Source organism: Asterias rubens, chromosome 19 (assembly GCF_902459465.1).
Source record: "Asterias rubens chromosome 19, eAstRub1.3, whole genome shotgun sequence".
NCBI lineage: Eukaryota > Metazoa > Echinodermata > Asteroidea > Forcipulatida > Asteriidae > Asterias > Asterias rubens.
In genome coordinates, this window is record NC_047080.1 from 1427473 (window position 1) to 1452619 (window position 25147).

The 25147-nt window shown below is 38.6% G+C and overlaps 2 protein-coding genes across 2 annotated transcripts in view; one reads left to right on the forward strand and one right to left on the reverse strand.

Moving 5' to 3' along the window:
* LOC117303008 (G-protein-signaling modulator 2-like) overlaps nt 1-12918 on the reverse strand; it is a 48755-nt gene extending 35837 nt beyond the window's left edge. The window contains exons 1-2 of the mRNA XM_033787037.1: nt 12799-12918; nt 5513-5733 (exon numbers count right to left, since the gene is read on the reverse strand). Of these exons, the coding sequence (XP_033642928.1) occupies nt 5513-5733; nt 12799-12813 (236 nt within the window). The 5' untranslated portion in view covers nt 12814-12918. The remainder of the gene's footprint in view (nt 1-5512; nt 5734-12798) is intronic.
* A 182-nt stretch (nt 12919-13100) lies between these two features.
* On the forward strand, nt 13101-24721 carry LOC117303429 (pre-mRNA-splicing factor SYF1-like). The gene is made up of 23 exons (XM_033787622.1): nt 13101-13265; nt 13944-14092; nt 14369-14492; nt 14840-15037; nt 15403-15537; nt 16020-16184; nt 16357-16416; nt 16865-16949; nt 17382-17533; nt 17860-17979; nt 18154-18254; nt 18407-18482; nt 18884-18970; nt 19422-19535; nt 19666-19752; nt 19949-20024; nt 20284-20393; nt 21144-21347; nt 21880-21996; nt 22133-22187; nt 22376-22496; nt 22973-23088; nt 24065-24721. The coding sequence occupies exons 1-23, from the start codon at nt 13230-13232 to the stop codon at nt 24127-24129; spliced, it is 2553 nt and encodes an 850-aa protein (XP_033643513.1). The 5' UTR covers nt 13101-13229; the 3' UTR covers nt 24130-24721.
* Nucleotides 24722-25147: the final 426 nt, after the last annotated feature.

The window sequence follows — 25147 nt, forward strand, 5'->3', positions numbered from 1 at the left end:
GACATTTTTGTTAAAATGAAAGAGCAGCCGAGGGTTCAAAAACACAATTTAATTGCAATCTTTGATGAAACTTGTTCTTTTAAAGCATTTGGCATAGTTCCTATTTTGTTTAACACACACTAGGCACAACTCCATGGCTCTGCTTAACGCCAGCTTCTGTGCTTGCGATCACCATTCTTGCTAGAATTCTGCGATAGCCGTGTAAGCGAAGAATGCCTGCTAACGTGGAGTACATACGCACGCAAACAGGCAGGAATGTTCCTGCTAACCTGTGAACTGCACACGACGCGTGGAATTCCTGTTTAAGTGTTAACATCAGTGTGAGCATAGAGTAAGGACAGAGTGTGAGTAATTGTGAAATCTCACAGTTCATTAAACACATAATAAGTAGGTTTATAACCTGGCAAATAATAAACACTGCATGCCTGTAATGTCATCTTTGAGAGGACAAGGTCATTTTTACTCTGCAAAGGGGCACTTCCATTGCAAATTCCTTGAGGCTACATTGTATGAGAAACATTTGAAGGGGGCCTGTAGCCTCTGTATAATTGCAGGACTGACACTATGTATGCACTACTAATACTTTGTAAACTTATCAGGGCAAATACAGATTTTGATCTTTTCATAGATTAATCTTTGTTTGTTTTGTCGTGGTAAACAAAAACCGGTAAATAGTATCGTATATAAATAATGAGTACCAGTGTGTTAAAGGTAGGGTCATAGAATGCTTTTGTCAATGCATAAATGCTGATTTTATCTAGGCAAAATTATAAAGAAAGATCACATAAGAACATTTCAGCTGACTACAGAGTCTACTTGCTGAGAAAACAGCAAAAGAAACGTCTTCACAAGAACATCAAATCCATCCTTGTTTAGCAGGTACCAATCTCTGGTTGCAGCATTCCTGATGGACACCAACCAACAGAAAACTGAGAAATATTCAAATTTAAGTAGGCCTAACAAAAAAACCTACATGTATCCAAACCATATTACTTCAAAGGGAACAGTTACTCCAAATAGTTTGATACTATCAACAGCTACAAAGCCTCTCACCAGTAATTTTTTATGGTCATTAATATTTTGAGAGCACTAACTTGACCCTACATGTACCTTTAAAATAAATTAATGGTCAAAGTACACCATATGAAGTGTATGATCTACAAAATGATAATGATAAAGTGGTGTTACATGTATGTGTTATATATTGGCACTGGCATACTGCATTGTTTTTAAACTGGGGGAGAGTGTTAATGTTATGTAGCACCTTGTCAAGTTGGAACTACAAATGCTGTGGAGTAATCTGAAGCCAAGGCAAACAAAACCCTTCTCTTATGAATTCAGAGAATTAATGAGTTCTTTGCATTTAACACAACCAACAGGACCAAAAGTTTCAAGTCCCATCCAAATGACAAGGCATTAACTGTTAAGTATCTTGCTCAAGGACTCAAGAGTCAAGACCGGGACGTGAACCCACACTCTACTGATCAGAAGCAGGGCTCGAGTCCAGGGCACTTGACCGCTCGGTCAGTGTACCAGACTGTTGGACAGGGCCGTTGGCATATATTTTTTACACAAATCTCTGAAAGCACTAAGTGCTTTTCAAGCATTGGTTAGAGGGTAAAACCGTACACTTTATCCCCACTTCAACTATTACATGTACATCGTTTGTTATTTATTTTTATAAAAGGATGTGATCCCTGGCACTATAAAGTAATTTACAGCAATTAAAGGTTGAATGACTTCTGTCTGGCATCCCAACACTAAATTTTCTCCCTCCTTCTCGTGAGGACTCTATCTATATTAGAAAATGAATGGATCACAAAACTAAACTTGACCTTGGAGCCCGTCTTTAAAAAGTACCCTAACAATGATTTCAAAATGGAAGTGTTGTCACTGAAGGAAGAGGGACCATCCCTCTTCAGAAATGAATTTCCAGACGGCAGATTGCGACATTACTCAGGGAATGTAGTGAAAGGAACGTTACATGGATGACTTGGCTCTTAGTGTTATTAAAAGGACAAAAAATATCATAGTAATTCTATTGTGGTCAAAAGGAATAACCTTGAGGCAAAAGCACACATTTACAGGTAGGAAAAGTATACATCGAAGCAAACATTTTTGTTCGGTTGTCAATGCCACATTAATGGGCAAAACAATTTAAAGCTTTGTAAGAGAGGCATCTGAGAGTGAGACAAAAGTGAACATTTCGTCAGTCTTTTCCAGTACATTCCAAAGCTGTTCATGATTGTTCATTTCAATTTTTTATTAAATCTGTGACATTTAGAAATTACAAGGTTATTTGAATGCATGATCTTTTATAAATGATTTATTTATCTTAAACTATTTTTTTAAATGTCATCGCAGCATACCCCTGAATTGCGACATAACTTTCAAAATATTACAATAATTATTAAAAGCTTTACACCAGAAAATACATAAGGAAAATATGATAAAATCTCAAAATAAAGACTGGTAGAAATGTAATTAAAACCAGAAAAATTAAGCTTCCAAAACATTAAAATGGTTTTAGGTGTTCGGGAGCTTCGTGAAGTAGGGCAAGGGGCTATTTTGGAATCAGAATTTTCTCAGATTTCTGCATTTCTGAGTGTTGGTGTCTTATCGCGAGTGCTGCAGCAAGAGCAGCAGTTGATACATCCTGCTGTCATCTCGCTAAAAGTGAATGGATTAAAAATTCCAATAAAAACACTGTAACAATTTCTTTGCTGTTTTCGTACCAAGTAGATACTGTATTTCACAAGTGACTTTCGTTATATCTTTCTGGAGCCAATAATTCCGCCTATCAATCAGAATTACCGCGACAAAAAAACCCAATAACCCGACCTTATTGTTAAGAAATTCTACCTTGCAATTTGATGTAAGACTACAACAGAAAAGGGGAGTTTGAATGCTTGCATTTATTTTCTGATGGAGTCAAGAGATTAATCCTGTCAGCCTGCCAGCAAGGACTGAACGATTGCAAAGGTATTGACTTTCAAAACCATCTCGGACTGATGGGGATGGACAAATGCTAACGATCTCACCTGGGACTGTATTTGGCTCTCAATGGATGAATAGCATTAGTCAAGGTTGACCACCTCGCACAGACATGACAGGACAAAGTCAAGTACTGGCATATTTTTTACAAAAAACTTGAGTGATTTTTAGCAAGGTATTTTTGATCTTATGTCTGGTGCAGAGCAGCTAGTATTTGCATCTTGCAACGTGGGAGATTTTGTTTAAACATTCTGGGAGATAATAAGATTTATTTTCAACATATATAGGGATAAAGTTTCCATCCTTACTGAACATGGAAAGATTGGCTTATTTTTCAGGGAACTTTCTGCGGAATCAGGGAGAGCTGTCAGCTCTTCTCATGTCTAACAACAATGAACACAACAATGTTACACTTAAACACAGTACACAACAAATTTCTATAATATGGCTGGGCATTCATGTGGAGATAAATGTCGGATGTGGGAGGACAACCCAAGACTCAATTAGTCATTTAGTTAGAGACTGAAATCCCAATCCACATGCAAGGCTCCAGGTCTGAGGTTGGATTTGAACCACATTCCACGCAGGAGAAATGCAATGAAAGAATCTACTGAGCCAATCCGATTCCCTTAAATGATTGATGCCCCAAGGCATTTCCCTGATATCAATATTCTCAATAGACTTTTCTCAGGCCTTCCATCATTTCCCTGAGACCATTTTTCTCATTAGACTTCTCTCAGGCCTCCCATCATTTCCCTGACACCATTATTCTCATTAGACTCCTCTCAGGCCTCTGATCATTGACAGACAGCATGTGTTTGCGCGTTCTGCACACACAGCCAAATCGGCACGTGCATGTCTTCATTGATGGGACTAATGATTCATAGTGTAGCACCCATTATGCCAAACGCACTTACAACCTTCAAAACGAGTAGGGACAAGAGAACATGAGCATGCAATCATGATGATGCTCAGTGCACACAGCTTGACTATTTGCACCTTGGCAAGTACTGACTGGCTAGATGAATTTCTGATCTTTTATCAGTGTTTTTTCCCCCCCAATTCTTTTATAATTTTCAGATACAGATTAAGGGACACTTTCCTGTTTTGAATGTAGTCAAAACTGCCATGCTTTATGTCACTCGATAAGCCACAATACATTAAGCCGGAGAGAAAATCAAATCTTGTTTGGTGAGAGAGTATTGTTTATTTGTTTTGCATACAGAATTTTAAAAAACCTTAAAAAACTGAGCATTTTTAGTTCAAAACATGAAGAAAAGCAAGCGCTGAAAGAGTTGAGCAATTCATCATTGCCCAAAAAATATATGTTCACAAAATGTGTTCGTACATGTAAGTGCTTTTGGACAGACTGTCAAATTCCCATTTAGCCGATTGTTTTTCTGATGCGTGCTCAAGTGCGTGTACTTTTTATGATAATCAACATAATGCAGAGCTCCAATTTTACAATAGACCATAGCCCTGAGGCCAGTGATTTCAGCATCGAGCTGGTAAACTCAAAACGGGAAAAGTCTGGTCGTCAATTCAACATCTTGTTCAAATGTTGAGCTTGAGTCTCATAAATTTCTTCCACTTCTGTGGCATAATTTGAATGTTATATTCTGTGTATGTTATGTAGCAGGTTGTATACTTAATACTTGTAAGAACTAAGCATTTTTTTGATGCGTAAGTTGCCATTCAGAAAAATCAATGTTTGAAAATGTCAATCTTTTTTTCTTCGAAATTTGATATGGTAGCAAAATTCTGGAACGGTGGAAAACATCCTCTTGTGGTTGTGGTTGACTGACCAGTTAACAAGTACACAACCAGATATTCCATTGTAAAGTGTGCACAGGTGTGCGTGTTTAAGATTATATCCTTAGCTTATTTTGTTAATAATTTTGGGTCGAAAAAAGAAACATTTATTACTAAAGTGGGGCTTGAACCTGCGCTATCCTGATTCACGTTTTGGTGCTCCACCAGATGAGCTGTGTGGCCCATGTTGACAGTCTCCTCATTTTTTCAATATTGTTGTTCGGGGGTGCCAGTCAAAAGCCATTTGAACAAAGATACTGATAAAAAAGGGAGACCGCTATTTTATACGCTATTTGGTAGAATTCCGGCACATTAATCTGGAGCTTGCAGGTTAAAGTCCAGCTCTAGTCAATTTGGCTTTGTTCAACCCAAACCTATTTAAAGGTACCCTGTCAGTTTCCCTTGTGGATTACATCAAGGGACCCATGCATTGGCCACCATCTTTGGTGAAGCATGCACACATAAAAGGCTATCATTGGCCGAGGGTCGTTCTCATCGCTTTTCCAATGTTTCATATTATTATTATTATTATTATTATTATTTATTCGGCATAAAAACACATACAAAGATGTTGGGCAATAACTTTAAGTGCAATCCATCTTTACTGGACAGTTTAATTCTTGGATGAATTGTTTTTATAAACTACCCCTATGAATGCAAAATGTACCTTTGCACATTCCCTATAAATGAGAAAACAGCTATTTACCATGCCAGCGTCAAGTCATGCCTGTGGTACTCCAGCGCCCTCGTGTAGTCCTGCAGATAAAAATAGGCATTGCCCAACTGGCTGTAGATGGCGCTGAGTGTCCGTAGGTCGTCTGTTCCCACCTCTACAGCAGCTTCGAAGTACTGGACACCTGCTTTGCAGTTGCCTGCTTTGCACAGCCTCTCTCCTTCAAGGGCGAGCTCCATGCACGAAGCATCCATCTGTGAAGTAGAAGTAGAATTCAGAAGGAGTTTTTAAAAATTCATTGATTCACAGACATAGGCGCACCCAGAACAGCTTGTACTCTAGAAAAGAAAAAAAGGGCAGCAAAATTGGTTTATACATTGGATAAGAGCTGTTCATCTAAGCATCTTGAAGATGTTAGTATGCGTGGAAGAAGCAGCTGTGTTCAGCTTGCTTTGAGTCAATTGAACTACATTATACATTATACATGTACATGTACACGTACATTAGAATACCAAAATGTACATAATTTACCTTTTATGAAACACAGATATCGAGAGTGCTGTACTTGTGTCGTATTATGTGACTGATGAGCAGGAAATGCATTTAGTTTCTTACTCATTGAATAAGAGTCACAGGAGAATTCGACAATTTGTTGCAGACTGACTTCAAGATATGCACTGTCTAAAACTGTCTTGTAATCGTGTGTATCATCATACACTTTAATATTGTGTATGCACGCACAGGCCCAAGCTAGAAATAATTGTCAAGATTGTTGCGATAAATTTCCAGTGTGCTCTTCATTTAATATTCAACAAAGCTGTCAGCACTAGACGTGCCGGCTTTACTTTACACTCAGGTAGATAAAAACCATGGAAACAATTGATACTTTTTGAGCAAAATAGCGAAATAATTATATGTGAGTCTCACTTAATTGGAAGTTTTAAAACACAAGTAGCAATCGCCAACAGTAAATCTGGTAACAGACATGCCGTGGCCCATTGTAGGTATTCAAATAGTAAATCAGGAGTGATCTTTTCCGCAGACGGTAAAAAAAAAAAAAAAAAGAGCACCGCTCGCTGTTCGAGATGAAATTAAAAAAAGAAAACGGATCGGGAGTGGGCTGCTTTGTTTGCACTGCCGCCTTGGCACAGTGGATGCTCAATTATTAATCTCACTTTACAAGCTGACGACTGAAGATGGTGTGACACTGATAGAAAGCTGCAGTACAAACAGCTCTGCCCAATGGATTTGAAAATGTAATAAAAAAAAAGAGAGATTCTGGCAGATGTTTCTATTTATATAAGGAAATTTACTTATAAATTGAAGAAACTTTACCATTAACCTCTATTTGAACACTGATAGGCTGGGTAGGCCTTCTGTCCATTATACATGATTTATAAACTTAAGTTCATCAACTAAGTTCAAGCAAATTGGAGTTCATTGATCGAGTTTGTGTTTGCCAAAAAGATTAGTTTTCCAAGAATTTTGGTTTGATTTATTTACCTTTTCAAATTTAATTTAGTTTAAACAGAGAACAGTTGCAATTAAAGACTCTGAGAGGGCAAGACAATTTTCTTTTTTAAAAGGGCACTTCCACTGAAAAATCTATGGGAAACCTTTGAAGGGGCACCAGGGCCAAGAACAGTGGCAACAGGGGCCATGACCTTCATGTACAGTATGGAAATTGAGTTGAGTGAACAAAATCTAAATTTAAAGTATCGGGTTGTGATTCACACGTAATGGCACACGATTTGTACGTATCGGTTCGCAATTCACATTTATCGGTCCGCTGTGCTAGCCGGTGCATGAGGTGAACACTGCATGAAAAGTTAACTATCGTTCCCACCCCACTGTGATCAATTAAGCTTGTTGAAATGTGAGGACTTTAAAACCACACACAGCCTGACACCATGCTCATCACTACATAATGTACCATGTAGTGTGCAGTAAGTAATACCAAAATGTATCATTTAAGAATTAACCAATTGGAGAAAGAAGGAGAACCTGACTGGTCTTCTTCGTGTTGTGTGTTGTTTATACTTGAATGAACTGACCTTTACATGCATTTTGCTCGTAGTCAAGTACAAGGGGTAGATTAGTGTAGTGTTATCACTGCAAATTGAATAATGCATGCCTTTGAAATTGGTATGCAGCAATTTTATCGGTATGCTCTTGCACTGGGTTTGTTTTAAAATTACACGTGTACATAATGTACACACATGCACAAAAATAAGCACATAAAATCTTGTTTACATTTATAATGATATTTGAATGTTAAATCATTATGTACACGTATGAAGAAATGCACTTTCAAGCTTGTAGTGTGGGTTAAAAAAAAAAAAAATTCTAAGTGATTTTATTGTTAACCTTTTTCACAACATGTTAAAAGCTTGTAGTAATCTAAAATGAAATACTATATGTACATGCACACTCAATGCTTTATGATTACTCGGGCCCAACTTCAGTGAAAGCTGCTCCCCACAAAAAGCAGCTAAGCACATTATAACAAATATGCTCACCAGAAAGTTACCAACCACAATAACATTCAACATTATGTATGATTTGTGACTGGTGTCCCGCCCAATTATACTCAGCAAAATTTGTTCAGCTCTATGAAAGTTGACTAGTGCTCAGCTTCTTACAAAATAATGATAAATGGCATTTAAAATTGTAAAGGTCAGAGCATTGCTAACAGTAAGAAACCATCCATGTACATTGTACATACACAGTATGAATACATTTATTGTAAATGTAAACAGATCATGTGTACACAGATGGACTGAGCTTCTTACCAGCCAAGGAAATGTTTATAATGTATTCTATTCAGCTATGGGTTGCTGTGAAACATGTGTTCATCACAAAATCATACAGACAGAGATGCAACTGGCTTTTGAAAAACAAGTCTGAATTTAAGTCTTGCGCTAAAAAATGTATCATGTCACTGATTTTGGTAAAGGTCAGGATTTGGGGTAAAGTGACCCCTACAAAAAAAAACAAGGGCACCAAGGAAATTACTAGAGGGGCATGGAGGCAATTGCCTTAGCTGCCTGCCTGAAGTACATGTACATGTATCAGGTCTACAGACCTGTACAGGACATGTTTGAGTTTCAAAGGAGATTTTACCAAGCAATTAGACCTTTATCATGGTGTGGCCATCTTGATTTTACTGAATACTCCATTCCAACTCATGTAACCAAACTGAGGCTGGACGAAAAAATAGTCTGGTGCCATGTTTGCGCAATGAATGTTAGCATTCATTAAACAGGGAAAATGACCAAGATGGTGACAACGTGACAAAGATATTATTGTGTGTTTAGCGCCATGGTCACGTTATCCATAGTTTTGTTTGCAATCCAGATAACACAGCATGTAGCACACACATAATATTGTACATGTCTTCGAGATTGTTTTTTCTTCAACCAATTTAATCATCGACTCACAGATGCATGCACACACTTAGATTGTGGCACATCAATACTTTCCTTAGAGCAATTCTGCCAGTGCAGGAGCATCTTCGTTTTATACCACAAGATAAAACAGTTGTATACATAATGGACACAGGAAACCATGTATGCGCAAGCACCACCCGAGGATCCTGCTGGTGGTTGCTGGTCATGAGATGGCCTCTACTCGCTGCGGCTAAATTATGAGACAAACGCCTAGCCGTTGGCTACAAGTGATTGAATATCATGATTATTCTATGGGGAATGGGTCTTCCCATTTCCTTCTGGTGACGAGGGTTTAGGGTGACATTGAATGCTTGATCAAAAAGTTCACCTCAAGTCAGTTATTAATTGAGTGTTAATTACATTGTTTGTAATCAATATCTTTTGGATATTTGGAAAATTTTGCCGGACAGGTTTCAAAAACAATGAAAATTTACAACATTTACCACAAGGTTTTAGACTTGGAGACCTGTTGATTTTCCCTACCCAGATGACTCATGAGGACTATCTATTGGAAAATTAGTACATCATAAAATTGAATTTGACATTTCTCTTGCTTGCTCTTGATGTCAAAACTCGCTTCATATTCACAATCGCAGGAAGCATGAACCGGGTTTGACATAATAACATAATTACTAACGTGGCCAAGCCCATGTAGGCTACACACCAGACCAACAATGAAGTGCAAACTGGATTAGTGTAGTGTACTATAGTCGCACAGCCACGATTACACATCTTCCCACTTTTACAAACAATAATCTAGACTAGTTGCGATAACATAACCCTCCTCCCGACAGCAAAGCCGGAGAACGTCGGGAGCAACTAAATCCAGACCAGCAGTCGATCTTGAGCACCAAACTCTTCCGGGGAGGAGGGTTACGTTATCGCAACTATAAAAAAATTAGGATTAATCTATTCTCATTAGGCCAAACAAAATAATATATGTGTTTCCTATTACACCGGCCAAAAAATTAGGGTCGGTAGGGACGAAAACACATTTTATTTTGTTGAATTATTTTATTGCTTCAAAACTTTGTTAAAAATATTTTTGCCCTTGCATGTAAATTCAACGATATCCAAGTTTGACTCGAAAATCTCTTAAAATGACACAGAAAATAAGCCCCTAAAAGCAACCGTTCCGAGGTCTGTAAATTTCACGTAACACGAAAGCAGATTCTATGCCTGTAGTCGTTGTTACTTTGCGTGCGGCAACAAAATACAAGAAACATTGAACGCTAGAGGTCGTTTTGGAACAATGCAATACAGTGAGATAAAACGCCCTCTATTGGTAAAATCTACTGGAACCGGCAATAAACGCATTGAGACAAGACTGCGAGGGCGTAGCGCAGCTCGTCGGCGTACATCGCTCAATCAACATCTGTTGTGCAATCTCAAGATTGAGCAGCGCAATTAACAGATTGCTAGCATTACGAACCCGCACGTGTAAATGCATGCTGTGACCTCCCAACACACGCTACACACGTCGTCCGTCAGTCGTTGCAATACTAGTACTTGATCAACCATGGATCAACGACGTCTTTTCTCGTAAGAACATGTGTATTTTCTAATGCTTTAATTTAAATGTGAAAACATTTTAGAAAAAAGGAAACATCAAATATAATAACGTTAAAATCGTGCGGTATTTTGTCAAACGGGGGGAGTGGGATCGGGGTTGTTTTATTTTATTTTGTCTGTAAATGTATAAAATTCCGTAGGGTCGGTGTGTTTTTCTAGGGTCGGTCGGGTAACCGGAAACACACATATTATTTTGTTTGGCCTTAAGACGAGTTCGGTTCCGTTCCGTATCCAAAGACGTTAGTTAGGACGGGTTACTCGTCGGGTTACCCAAGTTACTCGTACTAAATCGAGATAGAATTAATCCTAGCGTTTCGTTTTAGTTAGGACGGGTTACTCGTCGGGTTACCTAAGTTACTCGTCCTAAATCGAGATAGAATTAATCCTAGCGTTTCGTTGGCTGAGCGGGTTTTCAACAAAACTCTGTTTTGTAATTAAAGGAACACATTGCCTTGGATCGGTCGAGTTGATATTTGAAAAGCGTTTGTAACCGTTTTTTATAAAATGCACATGGGTAGACAGATGTTGGGAAAAGTTTCCGTATGGCGCCACCACTTTTTCATTCGAAATAAAATAATATAGTATCTAATTTACCTGATTGATATATCCCTTTTTGTAAAAATGAGTGAAAAAGTGGTGGCGCCATATGGAAAGTTATCCAGATGTTGTAAAAGTAGAATACAATGATCCACACAAACGTGCCTTGAAATTGCACGGTTTTCCTTGTACCTCGTCGACTAGCACGTCGGCCATTTATGGGAGTCAAAATTTTGACTCCCATAAATGGCTGACCGTGTTTAGTTCGCACAGTAAAAGGAAAACCACGCAATTTCGAGGCAAAATTGTGTGGATCATTGTATTCTACTTTTAAAACATCTTTCCAACCATATGCATTTTATAAAAAAGACGCTTTTTATAGACCAACTCGTCCGATCCAAGGCAACGTTCTGTTCTTGGCCCGCTGTTGTTCATCATCTACATCAACGACATTGACGAGGATATCTTGAGTTCGGTCCTGAAGTTCGCTGACGACACCAAGGTCTTCAGAAAAGTGAAAACCCCAGCAGATGCTCGCGCTCTTCATGACGACCTCGATCGCCTTTACCGGTGGTCTGATGACTGGCAAATGTTATTTAATATTGACAAATGCAAGTGCCTCCACTTCGGGCATAGTAACATCAAGCACAACTACTCCATTGGTGACAGTATAATTCAGACAGTAAGTGAAGAAAGAGATCTTGGGGTAATCATCCATCAGTCACTAAATGCAAGTACCCACTGTGCGAAGGCAGTCAAAAGCGCATTCAGAGCCCTGGGGCTAATCAACAGAACCATTACGAACAAAGACAAAACAACAATCATCAGACTGTACAAAGAACTGGTTAGACCACACCTAGATTACTGTGTTCAGGCGTGGAGGCCTCATCTTCAAAGGGACATTGACCTAATAGAAAGAGTGCAAAAGAGAGCATTGCGAATGATTGGAGGTCTATCTCACCTAGACTACGTTCACAGACTCAGGGAAGTGAAATTGACCACCCTGGAGTGCAGGAGGCTGCGAGGAGATCTTATCGAGACCTTTAAGATTCTTAGGGGCCTTGAGGGCTTGAACCCTGAACATTTCTTTGATTTGTCAACCGTGCAGCACAGGGGTCACCAACTTAAACTGTACAAATCAAGATCCAACCTCAACCTCAGGAAGTTCTGGTTTACCCAGAGAGTGGTCAACTACTGGAACATTCTCCCTCGAAAAGCAATTGAAGCTTCAAGTGTGAACATTTTCAAGGGACATGTGGATAAATTCCTAAAGAACGTCGGGGGGCTCTACATAAGCTTATCTAAGCTGTCTGCCCCAGTAACCAGAACCACCGTCTCCTCCCCAGTTGTGTGATGGCGTCGGTGGATTCAAGTAAGTTCAAGTAAGTTTTGTAAGTTTAATGTTTCTAAACTTTCTGTTTGTCGCCACCAGTCGAAAATTTTCAATACTTAAAACCTTCAATAATACTTAGCAATTACACTTCCACGACATCTAGGTGGACCCCCATCATGGATGTAGCCCATATTAAAAGTGACAATCTCTTGAATCAAAGAACAAGTAACCATGGAGGTAGAATTATAGTTAGACTAACCAACCGCCATGTCAAAAAGTTTTGACATTCAACCGACCCTAACCATGCTAAACCAGATTTTAGACTGCATGCAAAACATCAATCCAACACCTGAGAAATTGACAGCCCTTTTTGGACAGAAAATACATGATTATACCACAGAATGTTGCACAAAATAGTGAGTACTTACCATGAAGGCACTCATGAATGCCTTTTTCCACTCGGAAATAACAACCAGACTTTCCAGAGAAAACCGTGAGTTTGATTGCAATATTTTCACGGACGGACAACCAAAATACAGAAGGTTAAAAAATTTGTCAACAAGATGAACACTGCCACCAATTTATCGATGGCTCTGCTGATTGGTCGGTTCAACGATTACGGACCCAACCCTCCGGAAAATAAAAAGCCAGTTAACAGATATGGACACATTTGCGGTGGTACGAATTAGTCAAATTTCCTCTAGCCAAAGGTCAAGAGAGGGCGCTTTTTTCACGAGTTACGTTATTTATTCGGTTGGTGTCAAGTGTTTACTATTTAGTTTTTCAGTTTTAACACATTTAAAGCAAATTTTTGATTGTTCAAAAATCTACATTTGTGAACGAAACAGCAGAGTAGAGGATGCCTATTTCGGAACAGCAATCAGAAGTCATTTTCGTGAGTATCTGTTGATGATATAAAATAATTAAATTTGTCCGTTTTAAACAGTGGTATTGAATCCAAAGTTGCATATTTCCGACACTATTTAGGAGTTTGGCCGCGGGGGGGGGGGGGGGGTGCCTTTGCGAAAATCATATTGTTGTATTATGATAATCTTGTAACCGAGACAGTTGTGTTTGTGTTTGTTATCTTAACAGTTGTTGTCTGGCTTGTCCGGTTCTGTTGGCAAGTCATGATTAACCAAACTTTACCAAATTCAAAATAATCACATTGGATTGGTAACCCAATAACTGGGGGGCTGTACTCCTCCTTTGTACAAAATTTGTTATTTGACATTTATAGTGGTACGACAGTAGTCGACTGATAATGACAAATTTCGGAAAAAAGGCATGAAAAGGATAACAGCGCCCCTGTTACGGGCCTATTGCACTGGTACCGTTTTCAACATTTTTAATATTAAATTACCATTTCTTGGCCTTTGGAGGTTTGGTTGGTTGGGATATTAAAATGAAAATGAAATACAAATTTGAAATCTGTGGTCACCCACGGCCACAGATGTAAAATTGTTGAGGAGTACAGTGCCCCCAAAAGCTATGTCAAGGCAGTAATATTTCTAATTAGAACATTTCTCAATCTTAAGAGTCACATTAAATCTGTACTTTTCTCTTTTTGAAGGAGGAGGATGACCTTCCATATGAGGAAGAGATCTTGCGTAATCCGTACGCCGTCAAGTGCTGGCTTCGTTACGTCGAGCACAAAGGCACTGGAGCTCCCGGGCCTCTCAACCTTATCTATGAGAGGTCACTGAAAGAGTTGCCTGGAAGGTTTGTTCAAGTTGTAATTAAGAAATAAAAGAGTAGGCGATGAGGTCTTATTAATGGTGGTGTAAAACTTACAGGGTCGTGGCCGGCGAGGTCCTTTTAATCGCACAGCCACGGGACCCTGCAAGGTTTGAAACATCTGTTGAAGACCAAGTCATAAAGCTACCCTTTATCAATTTAGGACTGCCTTACCTCTATATAAGAATAAAGTTATAACTATGAACTTATACTGCTATTTCTTCAGATTAATTATTATTCAATTTATTTTGTGTATTTTAGTTACAAACTTTGGTACAACTACCTGAAGGTCAGACGGAAGCATGTCAAAGGTCGCTGCATCATTGACCCTGGCTATGAAGACGTCAACAATGCCTTTGAGAGAGCTTTGGTGTTCATGCACAAGGTGATAATTATAGGTCTATCAAAGCGTATGAAGAGGTTTTAAACTAGTACTGAGACCTGGTTCATGAACAATTTTACAGAGAGGAATAGAAATTGAGGTAAAAATATCAAGAACCGGGGCTGATTTTTGCAAATCAATCCAAGTTGCTAAACTGACAATTTGTCTAACGATGAATTGAATTGCTTTTTGAAATCAGCCACACGCCTCACCTTGTCTAAACAACTAGTTAAACACCATATCAACACACTTTGACTCCCATTTATAAATATCTCTCTTTTCAAAACAATAAAAAAAACTATGGGGGGGGGGAAACCAAAGTTTAAGAAAAATACTCTTTTTCTCCATAGATGCCTCGTATCTGGCTGGACTACTGCCAGTTCCTCATGGACCAGCGCAAAATCTCCCGCGTACGACGGACATTTGACAGGGCATTGAGGGCGCTACCCATCAGCCAGCACCATCGCATCTGGCCACTCTACCTCAAATTTGTCCGGATGTACCCCCTCCATGAAACGGCTGTTCGGGTTTACAGAAGATACCTAAAGGTACTAGTGGTTTTACAAGATGCTAAACTAATAGGTCTCATAATTTAAAAAAAAAACTTCTTAACCTGTCTGGAAATAAATACTGTAATTGGGGTTGAACAAAGAAGTGTTGACTGGAGCGGGATTTGAACCAATGACCTCTGGTTTAATGTGCAGTCGGCCTGCCAACTGAGCATCTAGCCATTTATTAGGGATGCCAGTCAAAAGCCATTCAACTGTTAGCTGCCTTGTAGCCAAGGATCACACACAGGTGTTTGAAACAGTAGTAGAATATGGCTGACATTTAATGCTCAAACAGCAGTAGAATATCACAAACTTTGAATATTTGGTCTTGCTCTTGATTACTTTTATTTTTGTTTTAACAGCTATTTCCTGAGAATGCTGAGAAGTATATCGAGTACTTGGTGTCCATCGACAGATTGGACGAAGCAGCGGTCAGAATGGCTGACATTGTCAACAATGCTAACTTTGTGTCAAAGGTTGGCAAGTCAAACCATCAGGTTAGTACATAGATTTTGCAGAGCATAGAAAAAATTTTTTTTTAGTAGCAGGACAAATCAGTTACCAGCCAAAATTTGTTGTTGCAACCGGTTTCAGTGATCAAAATACCCACTGGACCACTGGCCAGAGTCTAGAAATTTTAGCGCTGGTGCCTGTAATTCCTTGAGTCTGGCTACGTCCTGTCAGATTTCAAGGGTCTCTCTCAGGATCCTTGCTGTTCCCAAAAGCGCCGCCTTCTGTAAACAGATCTACACTAACATTAACCCTTATTTCATCTAGATTTTTCCCCAATGCTTAGAATGGAATGGAATGTTGTCAAACAATCCAACCACCACAAGGACTACTTTCACTATGGCCTTTTAAATCTAATGAAGTTTCCTGGCCAGGCCTTTGTACTTCTAGATCTTTTCCATCTCCTTTCAAGCTACCCGTATTATTACAACTTTTAATATTACTATTATTATTATTACCTTCCAAACAGTTGTGGCACGATCTATGTAATCTCATCTGCAAGAATCCCACCAAGGTGACGTCTCTGAAGGTCGATCCAATCATCCGAGGTGGCATCAAACGATTCACAGATGAGCGAGGAAAACTCTGGTGCTCCCTGGCCGACTACTACATCAGGAGTGGCCATTTTGAAAAGGTTTTCAAATTGTTTTCCTTTCATTCATAAGTTACCATTCAATGTTATTAATATTACTTTGAGTATTGTTTTTTATATTGCCAAATACTTGAATAAACAACAAAGAACATTGCAATATGTCAGCTAAGCTTTTTTTAATCCTTGTGAAATTTTGACATTTTCTCTTTGACAGGCCCGAGATATTTATGAGGAGGCGATACAGACAGTCACAACTGTCAGAGATTTCACTCAGGTATTTGCCTTTTGAACATTTTAACTTCCCATCGCTAAACTTCCCATCGCTACCTTCCCAATGTTGTATTCAAGTATTTTTCAGTCGAGTATCAAGTTCTGCCAAGGACCAGGGTAGTACTTTATTACTAGTACTCAATAGTACTTGAGCACAGGTAGTAAAATGTTACTTGAGAACAAGTACCACTGGTACGACCTTCAATGATTTATTATATCCCCAGATAATAAGATTGTTTGGCAATGACAATTGCAATTATAGTGACAATGACAAATGTCATTATATGCTGTCAACTGCAGTTATAGTGACAATTACAAGTGACAGATGGTGCGATATTGATAAATGCCAATGACTTTTAAAAAGAAGTGACTTGTGACAGAATGAGAATGACAATGACAATTTACTGCCACAGATAGGAACTAACTGATGTCATATATTCTGATCATTGTAGGTATTTGATGCGTACGCCCAGTTTGAGGAGAGCATGATCAGCGCAAAGATGGAAACCACGTCTGAGTTGGGACATGCTGAGGAAGGTTGGTTTCAAAGAAAATAGACAAATTGTCTCCACTTGTGTGTTTACCTTTCGGAAATTGAAACTTGATTCATGAGAAACAAATATACATAATGGATTGGTTCCTTAGAAAAAGGATGGGGGGAAAAGGGAACAAAAGTTAACCCAATGCTGCGGGATTCCCAAGACATTAGTGAGAGCTGGTCAAGTTGGTTAAATCATGCCATTGGAGGGCGCTGTTACAAATTATAACAATCGTACAATCCACTATCGATCCATGATGGCTTGAGCGAAGACTCGCCACCAAATTGTGAAACCTCCAAAAACACTCGTAGTGAAATACCACCAAAATATTTTTTACAACTGAAATCTAAAACCATTCGTAAACACAAATGCAGACCTTGCATTCCAATACCAGCAGTTACTTACCTATTGTTTCACGTTTCCTCATCAGATGATACAGACCTCGAGCTACGCTTAGAGCGCTACGAAGACCTGATGGACCGGCGCCCTCTACTTTTGAACAGCGTCCTGCTTCGACAAAACCCGCACAATGTCCACGAGTGGCACAAACGGGTCAATCTGTTTGAAGGGAAACCGAAGGAGGTAATAAATGAAGTGGTTATTCTATCTTGTAAATTTTTGTTTGTTTACTAGATTAGAAGAAATAGTTGACAGGAAGAATGGGAAAGAATGGTACGACAGTGATCACACCCAAGTTTATGATACCTGGGAAGCAGCAGCACTTTTTATTTCAAATCTCAAGTAAAAAACCACAAGGAAAACTGAGTGGGTAAATATTAAAGAAATATTTTTTTTATTTTTTTTTAAATTTGAAGAAATTTAAAGATAAGATCGTCACCAAAACCATCTCTAAAATTAAAAACAAGATTTTTGTTTGCATTGTTGTGGTTTTCTGTTTGTCTTTTCAGATTATTAATACATACACCGAAGCAGTTCAGACCGTGGATGCAAACCAGGCAACTGGTAAACTGTACACGTTATGGGTGGAGTTTGCAAAGTACTATGAGAAGCATGGACAGATACCTGAGGTAAAAACAAACAAGCAGACTGACAAGCAGAATGACTCTCTGTTAACTCAAAACTTCTAAAAATAGCATTAAGTCTTTTTTAGTGTACGTATCTACTAATGAGGTACTCGGCGGTTGACCCCTCGACCCCTTTTTGTTATAATTAAATAAGTACCTTCTTCTTTCTCAACCCAGGCGCGGCTGATTTTTGAGAAGGGTACAAAGGTCAGTTATGTCAAAGTGGATGACCTCGGAGCAGTGTGGTGTGAATGGGCAGAGATGGAGCTCAGGCATGAGTAAGTTTCAGGTCAAAGGTCACCTACCTTAGCTTAAATTCATTTATTGTTGCTTATAGTAATACGCACACTGAGATCATGACCAGGACTTTATACAGCATACTCTGTTTCCCTTTCTCTGTCTTTCATATTGTTCTGACTTTTGTTTCCAGGAATTTCAGTGAAGCTTTAGTACTACTGAGGAGAGCAACAGCAACGCCAAAGAACAAAGCATCCTACTATGACAAGGTAGGGGAGCATACAGAATGTACACTAGTTTTAAATTTCATTTTTGTTGTCCAAAATTCTTTTGATCCACCTAACCACCCCAACTTAAAGAAAAAAGGGTATTTAACTTGTGCCCCTTGAATTGGCGTGCTTGACTTGTAAATTTGTAGCTAGAGAACACACCCAAGTTTAAACGTACAACCTGGGAAGCAGCAGAACAAGGATTATCTAATGGGAATGCAATTTTATATTTCAAATATCAAGTAATAAACCAGAAGGAAAACTGACTGGGTAAATTGAACAAAGGAAATGACTGTTGATTGATCCAACCCAACTTTATCATTGTCAATTTTGACAGTATTTCAGATGTAAATTTATCTTTATAATTGCCAATTGTGTGCGTTGTCTTTTTGTGTATGCAGAGTGAGCCTGTACAGAACCGACTCTACAAGAACCTGAAAGTGTGGTCCATGTATGCTGATCTTGAAGAAAGTTTTGGAACCTTCAAGGTAAGCTAAATTCTGCTTAGCAGAGAAAATCAGCCTTAACAGCTTCCAATTATACTGAAGATAAACAAATAATACTCTCAGTGTTTTCCGTCTGGCTTAGTTTTGATTGTGAGTGTTTGGACTTTAACAAATGATGATACCATTATAGCCTGTGACATAACGTGTATACAAAAAGAGCCACAGAGCCTGGACTTCCTGCAGACACTATTTGTGAACATCCCAATGGAAGGAAATATTAAATCTTATTCTTAATAGAAATTGCACTGTTTTATTGTTCATTCTGGAAAATGATTAGCAACTATTTGTGCTAAATAAGCAGAAATGGGGCATTGGTAGTAAGCCTGAAGTGCTTAATAGTGATTTTGGAAACTAATTTCTGCAGTAAGCACATCCATGAACTTTGTCCCGGTTCTGTCAAGTATGAGTAATTTGTTTACATTTTTTTATACAGAGCACAAAAGCAGTGTACGACCGAATGGTTGATCTGAGAATCGCCACACCCCAGATCATCATCAACTATGGCATGTTTCTGGAAGAGCATAACTACTATGAGGAAGCCTTTAAGGTGAGCTCTTCTATTTCCATTTCTCTGTAATTTTATCAAAGTAATACTTTTCACGTATCAATTACAAAAAATCTTTCTCCTTCAGTTCATTGTAACTTGCATGTTTTTGTTTTTTTCCCCTTTTTTTCAGGCATACGAGAAGGGCATTGGACTGTTTAAGTGGCCAAATGTTTTTGACATGTGGAACACATACTTGACCAAATTCATCGAGCGATATGTAAGATATAAGAAAATTGTTTTTGTAAACTTTTCCCCGTTTTCCATGGGTAGTATTTAATTTTTTGTTTTAATTTTTTTAATTGTTAAATACTATAAACGTAATTATCTAAATAAGTCGATAATGGTTATTTGGAAGAAAACTTTCTTTCAAGCCATTCATTTGTTGAGTTTATCTTTTTTTTTCTTTTGTTCAGGGTGGCAAAAAGTTGGAAAGAGCCAGAGATCTGTTTGAGCAGTGCTTGGACGGTTGCCCCAAGAAATTTGCTAAGGGTTAGTACTTATCTTATGGACACAAGTATCAAGACTGGGGCTCAAACACACTCTGCTGGTCAGAAACATCCGAGCTTGAACCCGGTGCTCTTGACTGCTCGGCCATGATCTGCCAATGAGTAATTCCCATTGTGCAGTTCTTTCTGTAAATCTGTTAAAACTTGCATATGTTATGATGGGTTTTAAAAATGACCTGGTAAAAATGAATGTGATAAGGTTACCTTGTTTTTGAGGAAACTTTCTTTTTCTTTTCTCTCAGGAATTTTTCTGCTTTACGCCAAGATGGAGGAGAACTATGGTCTGGCCAGACACGCTATGGCTGTTTACGAGCGGGCAACAGAGGGCGTGCTTCCTGAAGAACAAAATGAGGTAAGATTTGAAAAACTAAAATTGAAATTAATATTACGGGAATTTAGTGTATGTGTGTTTTCAAAAAAAATAATAATAATAGTGGCTTCTTATATGGCATTCAAATCCATCACTCGGTGACGCTCCACTATTATTACCCCTGCACTAGGCCATTCAAGGGTCTATGTAACTTTTGTAGGACAAAATACACAATGTCCACTAAACTTACACAGTTTGAAGATAATTATAGTAAAAAGCTTCCCTGAAAATACTACGTGCTGAGGTGCTGTAGTTTTGGGGAAATGCGTAAAACAATATCATGAAAATTATTTTAATCATTTACAAACGTATTTTCATGACATTGTTTTACTCATTTCTCAAAAACTACAGCACCTCAGTAAGTGATATTTGAAGGGAAGCTTTCCACTATCATTATCTTCAAACCCTGTAAGTTTAATGTAAATCTATGGACATTTTGAAAAAGTACCCAAATCCTTTAAGCCAACTCGGCTCCTTATGGAGTAAACAGCCTGTGCTGCCAAGTATGTAGCACACCAAGTTAAAATCGATCCCAAGAAGTATCTTCGCCCTCACATGTTCCCATTTACCCATTGGTGAAGAGAAGAAATTGTAGTTAAGTATCTTGCTCAAGAACACGAGTGTCATGACTGGGATTCGAACCCACTCCTTCATGACGAACCACTCGGCCCTGACATTCCACATTTTGAGAGGACAATGAAATTGAAAACACTACTCTGCTACTCCTTTCAGATGTTCAACATCTACATCAAGAGAGCTGCCGAGGTGTACGGTGTGACGCACACCCGCTCCATCTATGAGAAGGCCATCGAGGTCCTACCTGAGGAACAGTCTAGGAGTATGTGTCTACGTTTTGCTGATCTAGAACGGAAGCTTGGGGAGATTGACCGAGCCAGGGCTGTCTACGCTCACTGCTCACAGATGTGTGACCCCAGAGTATGTTTTTAGTTGTTCAAACTTGTTAAAATGTTCCCGTGGTATCTTTTTGAACTCGATTTCACTTAAACTTGACATTAATAACTAAAAACTGGACCTGAGTGATCTAAGAGTGAGACTCCTCGTTTAGAACTCGAGCCTTAGACTTGGCCATTGAGACTTAATGTTTGTAACTCATAACTTAGACTCATCATGAGTAACTCAAAGCTCAAATTGACTGTAGTGACTTAAAACTCAATCAACTCTGCTTTGAGAATCAGACTTGACCTTGGAGACTCGGACGGAGACTCAATATATTTAACCTAGGACTCGAACACCTCATAAGTGACTCAAGACTGAGATGCAATGTACACAACTTTAGACTCTGAATCGACCTAATGACTCATGATTAAGACTTGTGGGCTCGGATTCAACTGTATCTATTTAAGATAATACAAGTAGTGTTATGGAGCTAATGGAATCAACTGGCAAGTAGTCTCTTGATTTGAGTACACCAATTTATACTGCTTCTTTATGTCTGTTTGATTCACAGACAACTGCAGCTTTCTGGCAAACGTGGAAAGAGTTTGAGATTAAACATGGAAATGAAGACACAGTACGAGAGATGCTAAGAATCAAACGCAGTGTCCAGGCAACTTTCAACACACAGGTTAGTACCCCCTTCTTTTTCAGAATTTAGGTTTAAGCAGATCTTGTACTTTTACGTGAACTATCTAAATTATAAAATAAATCTAATCAACTTTGTTTGGTTTTAATTGCCGCTTCTTACTGTTTTTGTTGAACAGGTGAACTTCATGTCGGCTCAGATGTTAGCTGCATCCAAAACCCCATCTGGTACAGGTGAGAAAAACATCAATATTGTTTGAAATTTTTAAATTTTTTGTTGGTTCTATTCAGACACACAAAATTCAAAGAAGGATTTATGTACATTGTGTTTCCACAAACATCAACATTTTTGTATTTCCACCATGGAAAGTTTCAAATTCTACTCTAGTAACATTATCCTTTTCTCCATTTTTCTTTGTTAGTTTCTGATCTTGGATCTGGTGGCTTGGATGATATGAAGTTATTGGAACAACGAGCTCAAGTTATGGCCGCCGAGGCCGAAGCTGATAAACCTAAATCAAAGAAAGATATTCTGTTTGTCAGGTAATATTATTCATTTTTGCTAAGAAAGAAGAAAAATGTAAAGCAACATTGTCTGCATTAAGCAGCTCCATAGAGATGCTTAAACACAAAACTAGCCAAGCATAAGTCATGCTTACTAGCCAAAGGTTACAAGCCAATTTTGCTTAGCTCAAAAATGGTCAGCAACATTTTCTGCTTAAGCAGTGGACTAGCCCTCGACCCGCAGAGAAAGAAACTGTACACTGAGCGTACCATTATAGAAACGGGGGTGTTGATTTCTACAGTGAGGGGCTGCTTATGAGATCACTATCACTTTATAAATGAAATTGCTAGTTAGCAGGATTCATACACTTAGCCAAGGTTTTTTGCTCGTGGGAGGAAATTGTCTTGAAAAATAATGTGAGGACACTCTTCACTGTGAGAAACCCTGTACTGACTGGCACCTTTAAAGTAAAAATTGACATTGTGATGGTGAATAATTTGGTTTTTGTACGCAGGGGAAACGCCAAAGCCAGCGATGCCGATCTGGCTGAAGCAGCACGGACAACCAACCCCGAGGAGATCAATATCGACATCGACGATGATGATGATGAAAGTGGGGACGATGTAGATGGTAAGTAAAGATATCTTAAACACACTGAACACTATTAGTAATTGTCAAAGACTAGTCTTCATAGTTGGTGTATCCAGTATGCATAAAATAACAAACCTGTGAAAATTTGAGCTCAATCGATCGTTGAAGTTGCGAGATAATAATAAAAGAAAAAACACCCTTGTCACACGGAGTTGTGTGCTTTCAAAATCAAAATCAAAATCTAATTCCGAGGTCTTGTAATTAGATTCGTGGAAAATTACTTCTTTCCCGAAAGCTACGTTTCTTGAGAGAGAGCCGTTTCTCACAATGTTTTGTACTTTCGACAGGTCTTCCCAAGTAAAGTGTTATGCTAATAATTATTTTGAGAAATTACCAATAGTGTCCAGTGCCTTTAAAGACGCGCTGCATTTCCACGACAAAACAGCCCAACTCGAAAAAATGACATTTAGAGAAAACAAGTACAGATATAAGCCGTTTTGCCATAAAAAAACTGGATGAATGGAAGGGCGGCGCGGCATAGCATAATTCATGTTAGCGACTCACAAGACGGAACAGTAGGACAAGAAAGTATTTCCAGTATTCATGGTCTGTTCAGTTGAACTGCAATTACATTCCATTAGTACATTAACAATAATAATACGCATTTTCATTTTTGTTTAGTTACCGACCTTTTTTTCCTGAAGCTCTTGGAAATAGTTTTCAATCATTGAGTTTTTACATCAGAAACTTGTTTCTGGTCGGTAGGCGCCAAAAACAGACCCTTGCTTTTCGTCCTGTAAATGGGCACTTCTATGAGGAAAAAACGTAACATTTTAAATTGAATTTTAAAAAGGAAACCGCTGCATCGTCAAGGAGCACAAGTAAGGATACAAGTATCAAACAGTATCAAACTGATCTGTTGATCAGGAACACCAGAGCTTGAGTTTGGTGCACTAGACCGCTCGACCAACTTACATTAACTCACTCTCTATCTATCTCATTCTTGACTTTCCAGAAGTACAAGTGGAGACCCAAGCCATCCCAACCGAGGTATATGGAAACATCCAGCAACAAGAGTAACCAGATATTCCATGATTCTCAACCGTTGTTAACTAACCCAACTCACCTGACATCATCAAAATAATTCTTGGTTGTGCCATTTTGGAAGTCTATGTCCGTGTATAGCATTATAGTGTACATTTTAGGCGACAACTTTCTACCCTTGTTGCAATTTTTCCAGGGCAATTTGACACCCAAAGTGGCAAGCAGTGTCCACATGTAAAGATGATGCAAGGGATCTATAGCACAGTGTAATTGTTTATCAAACTAAACAATAAATCTTTGTTTAACAAAAATGGATGTTTTTATGTTAAAGTAAGCAAAGAAATTCGCTGAATGTCGAAAATCTTTATGAAATTGGGCCAAGCTTAACAAAAGCAGTGGGCAAGTTAGTATGCCTCTTGCTTTGAATGAAGGAAAACTAAAATTAACTATGGATGCTTTTAAACACTGAACTGGCCAGCTGGCCTTGGAGAGAGTTATGACTGGTCCCCAGGTTTTTTTACTGGCAATTGGCCAGTAGTTAAAAGAAAACGCTGAGTTAAAGGCACTGTACATGTTTGGTAATTGCTCAAAATATATATTAGCATAACACCTTACTTGGTAACAAGCAACGGGGAGCTGGTGATAGTATAAAACATTGTGAGAAACGGCTCCCTCTGAAATACAATAGTTTTTGACAAAGAGGTAATTTCTCACTAATATAATAAAATACTTCTGGCCAGAAGCCGTTTATTCCTATCTAAAAGCACACTATTTTGTAAAACAAGGGGTTTTTTCTTTCATCATTTTCTTGCAACTTCAATGACCAATTGAGTCAAAATTTTCACTGCCTTGTTATTTTATGCATGTGTTGGGATACACCGAGTGAGAATACTGGTCTTTGACAGTTACCAAACGTGTTCAGTGCCTTTAAGCATAAGTGTATTTTCCAAATGATTGTTTACAATGTTAATCAACCATTGTATAGTCCCCAGGGGGAAAATGTAAGATCTCTGTGAAGTCATTGATGACATCATCAGTACCAGACTATTGTTTA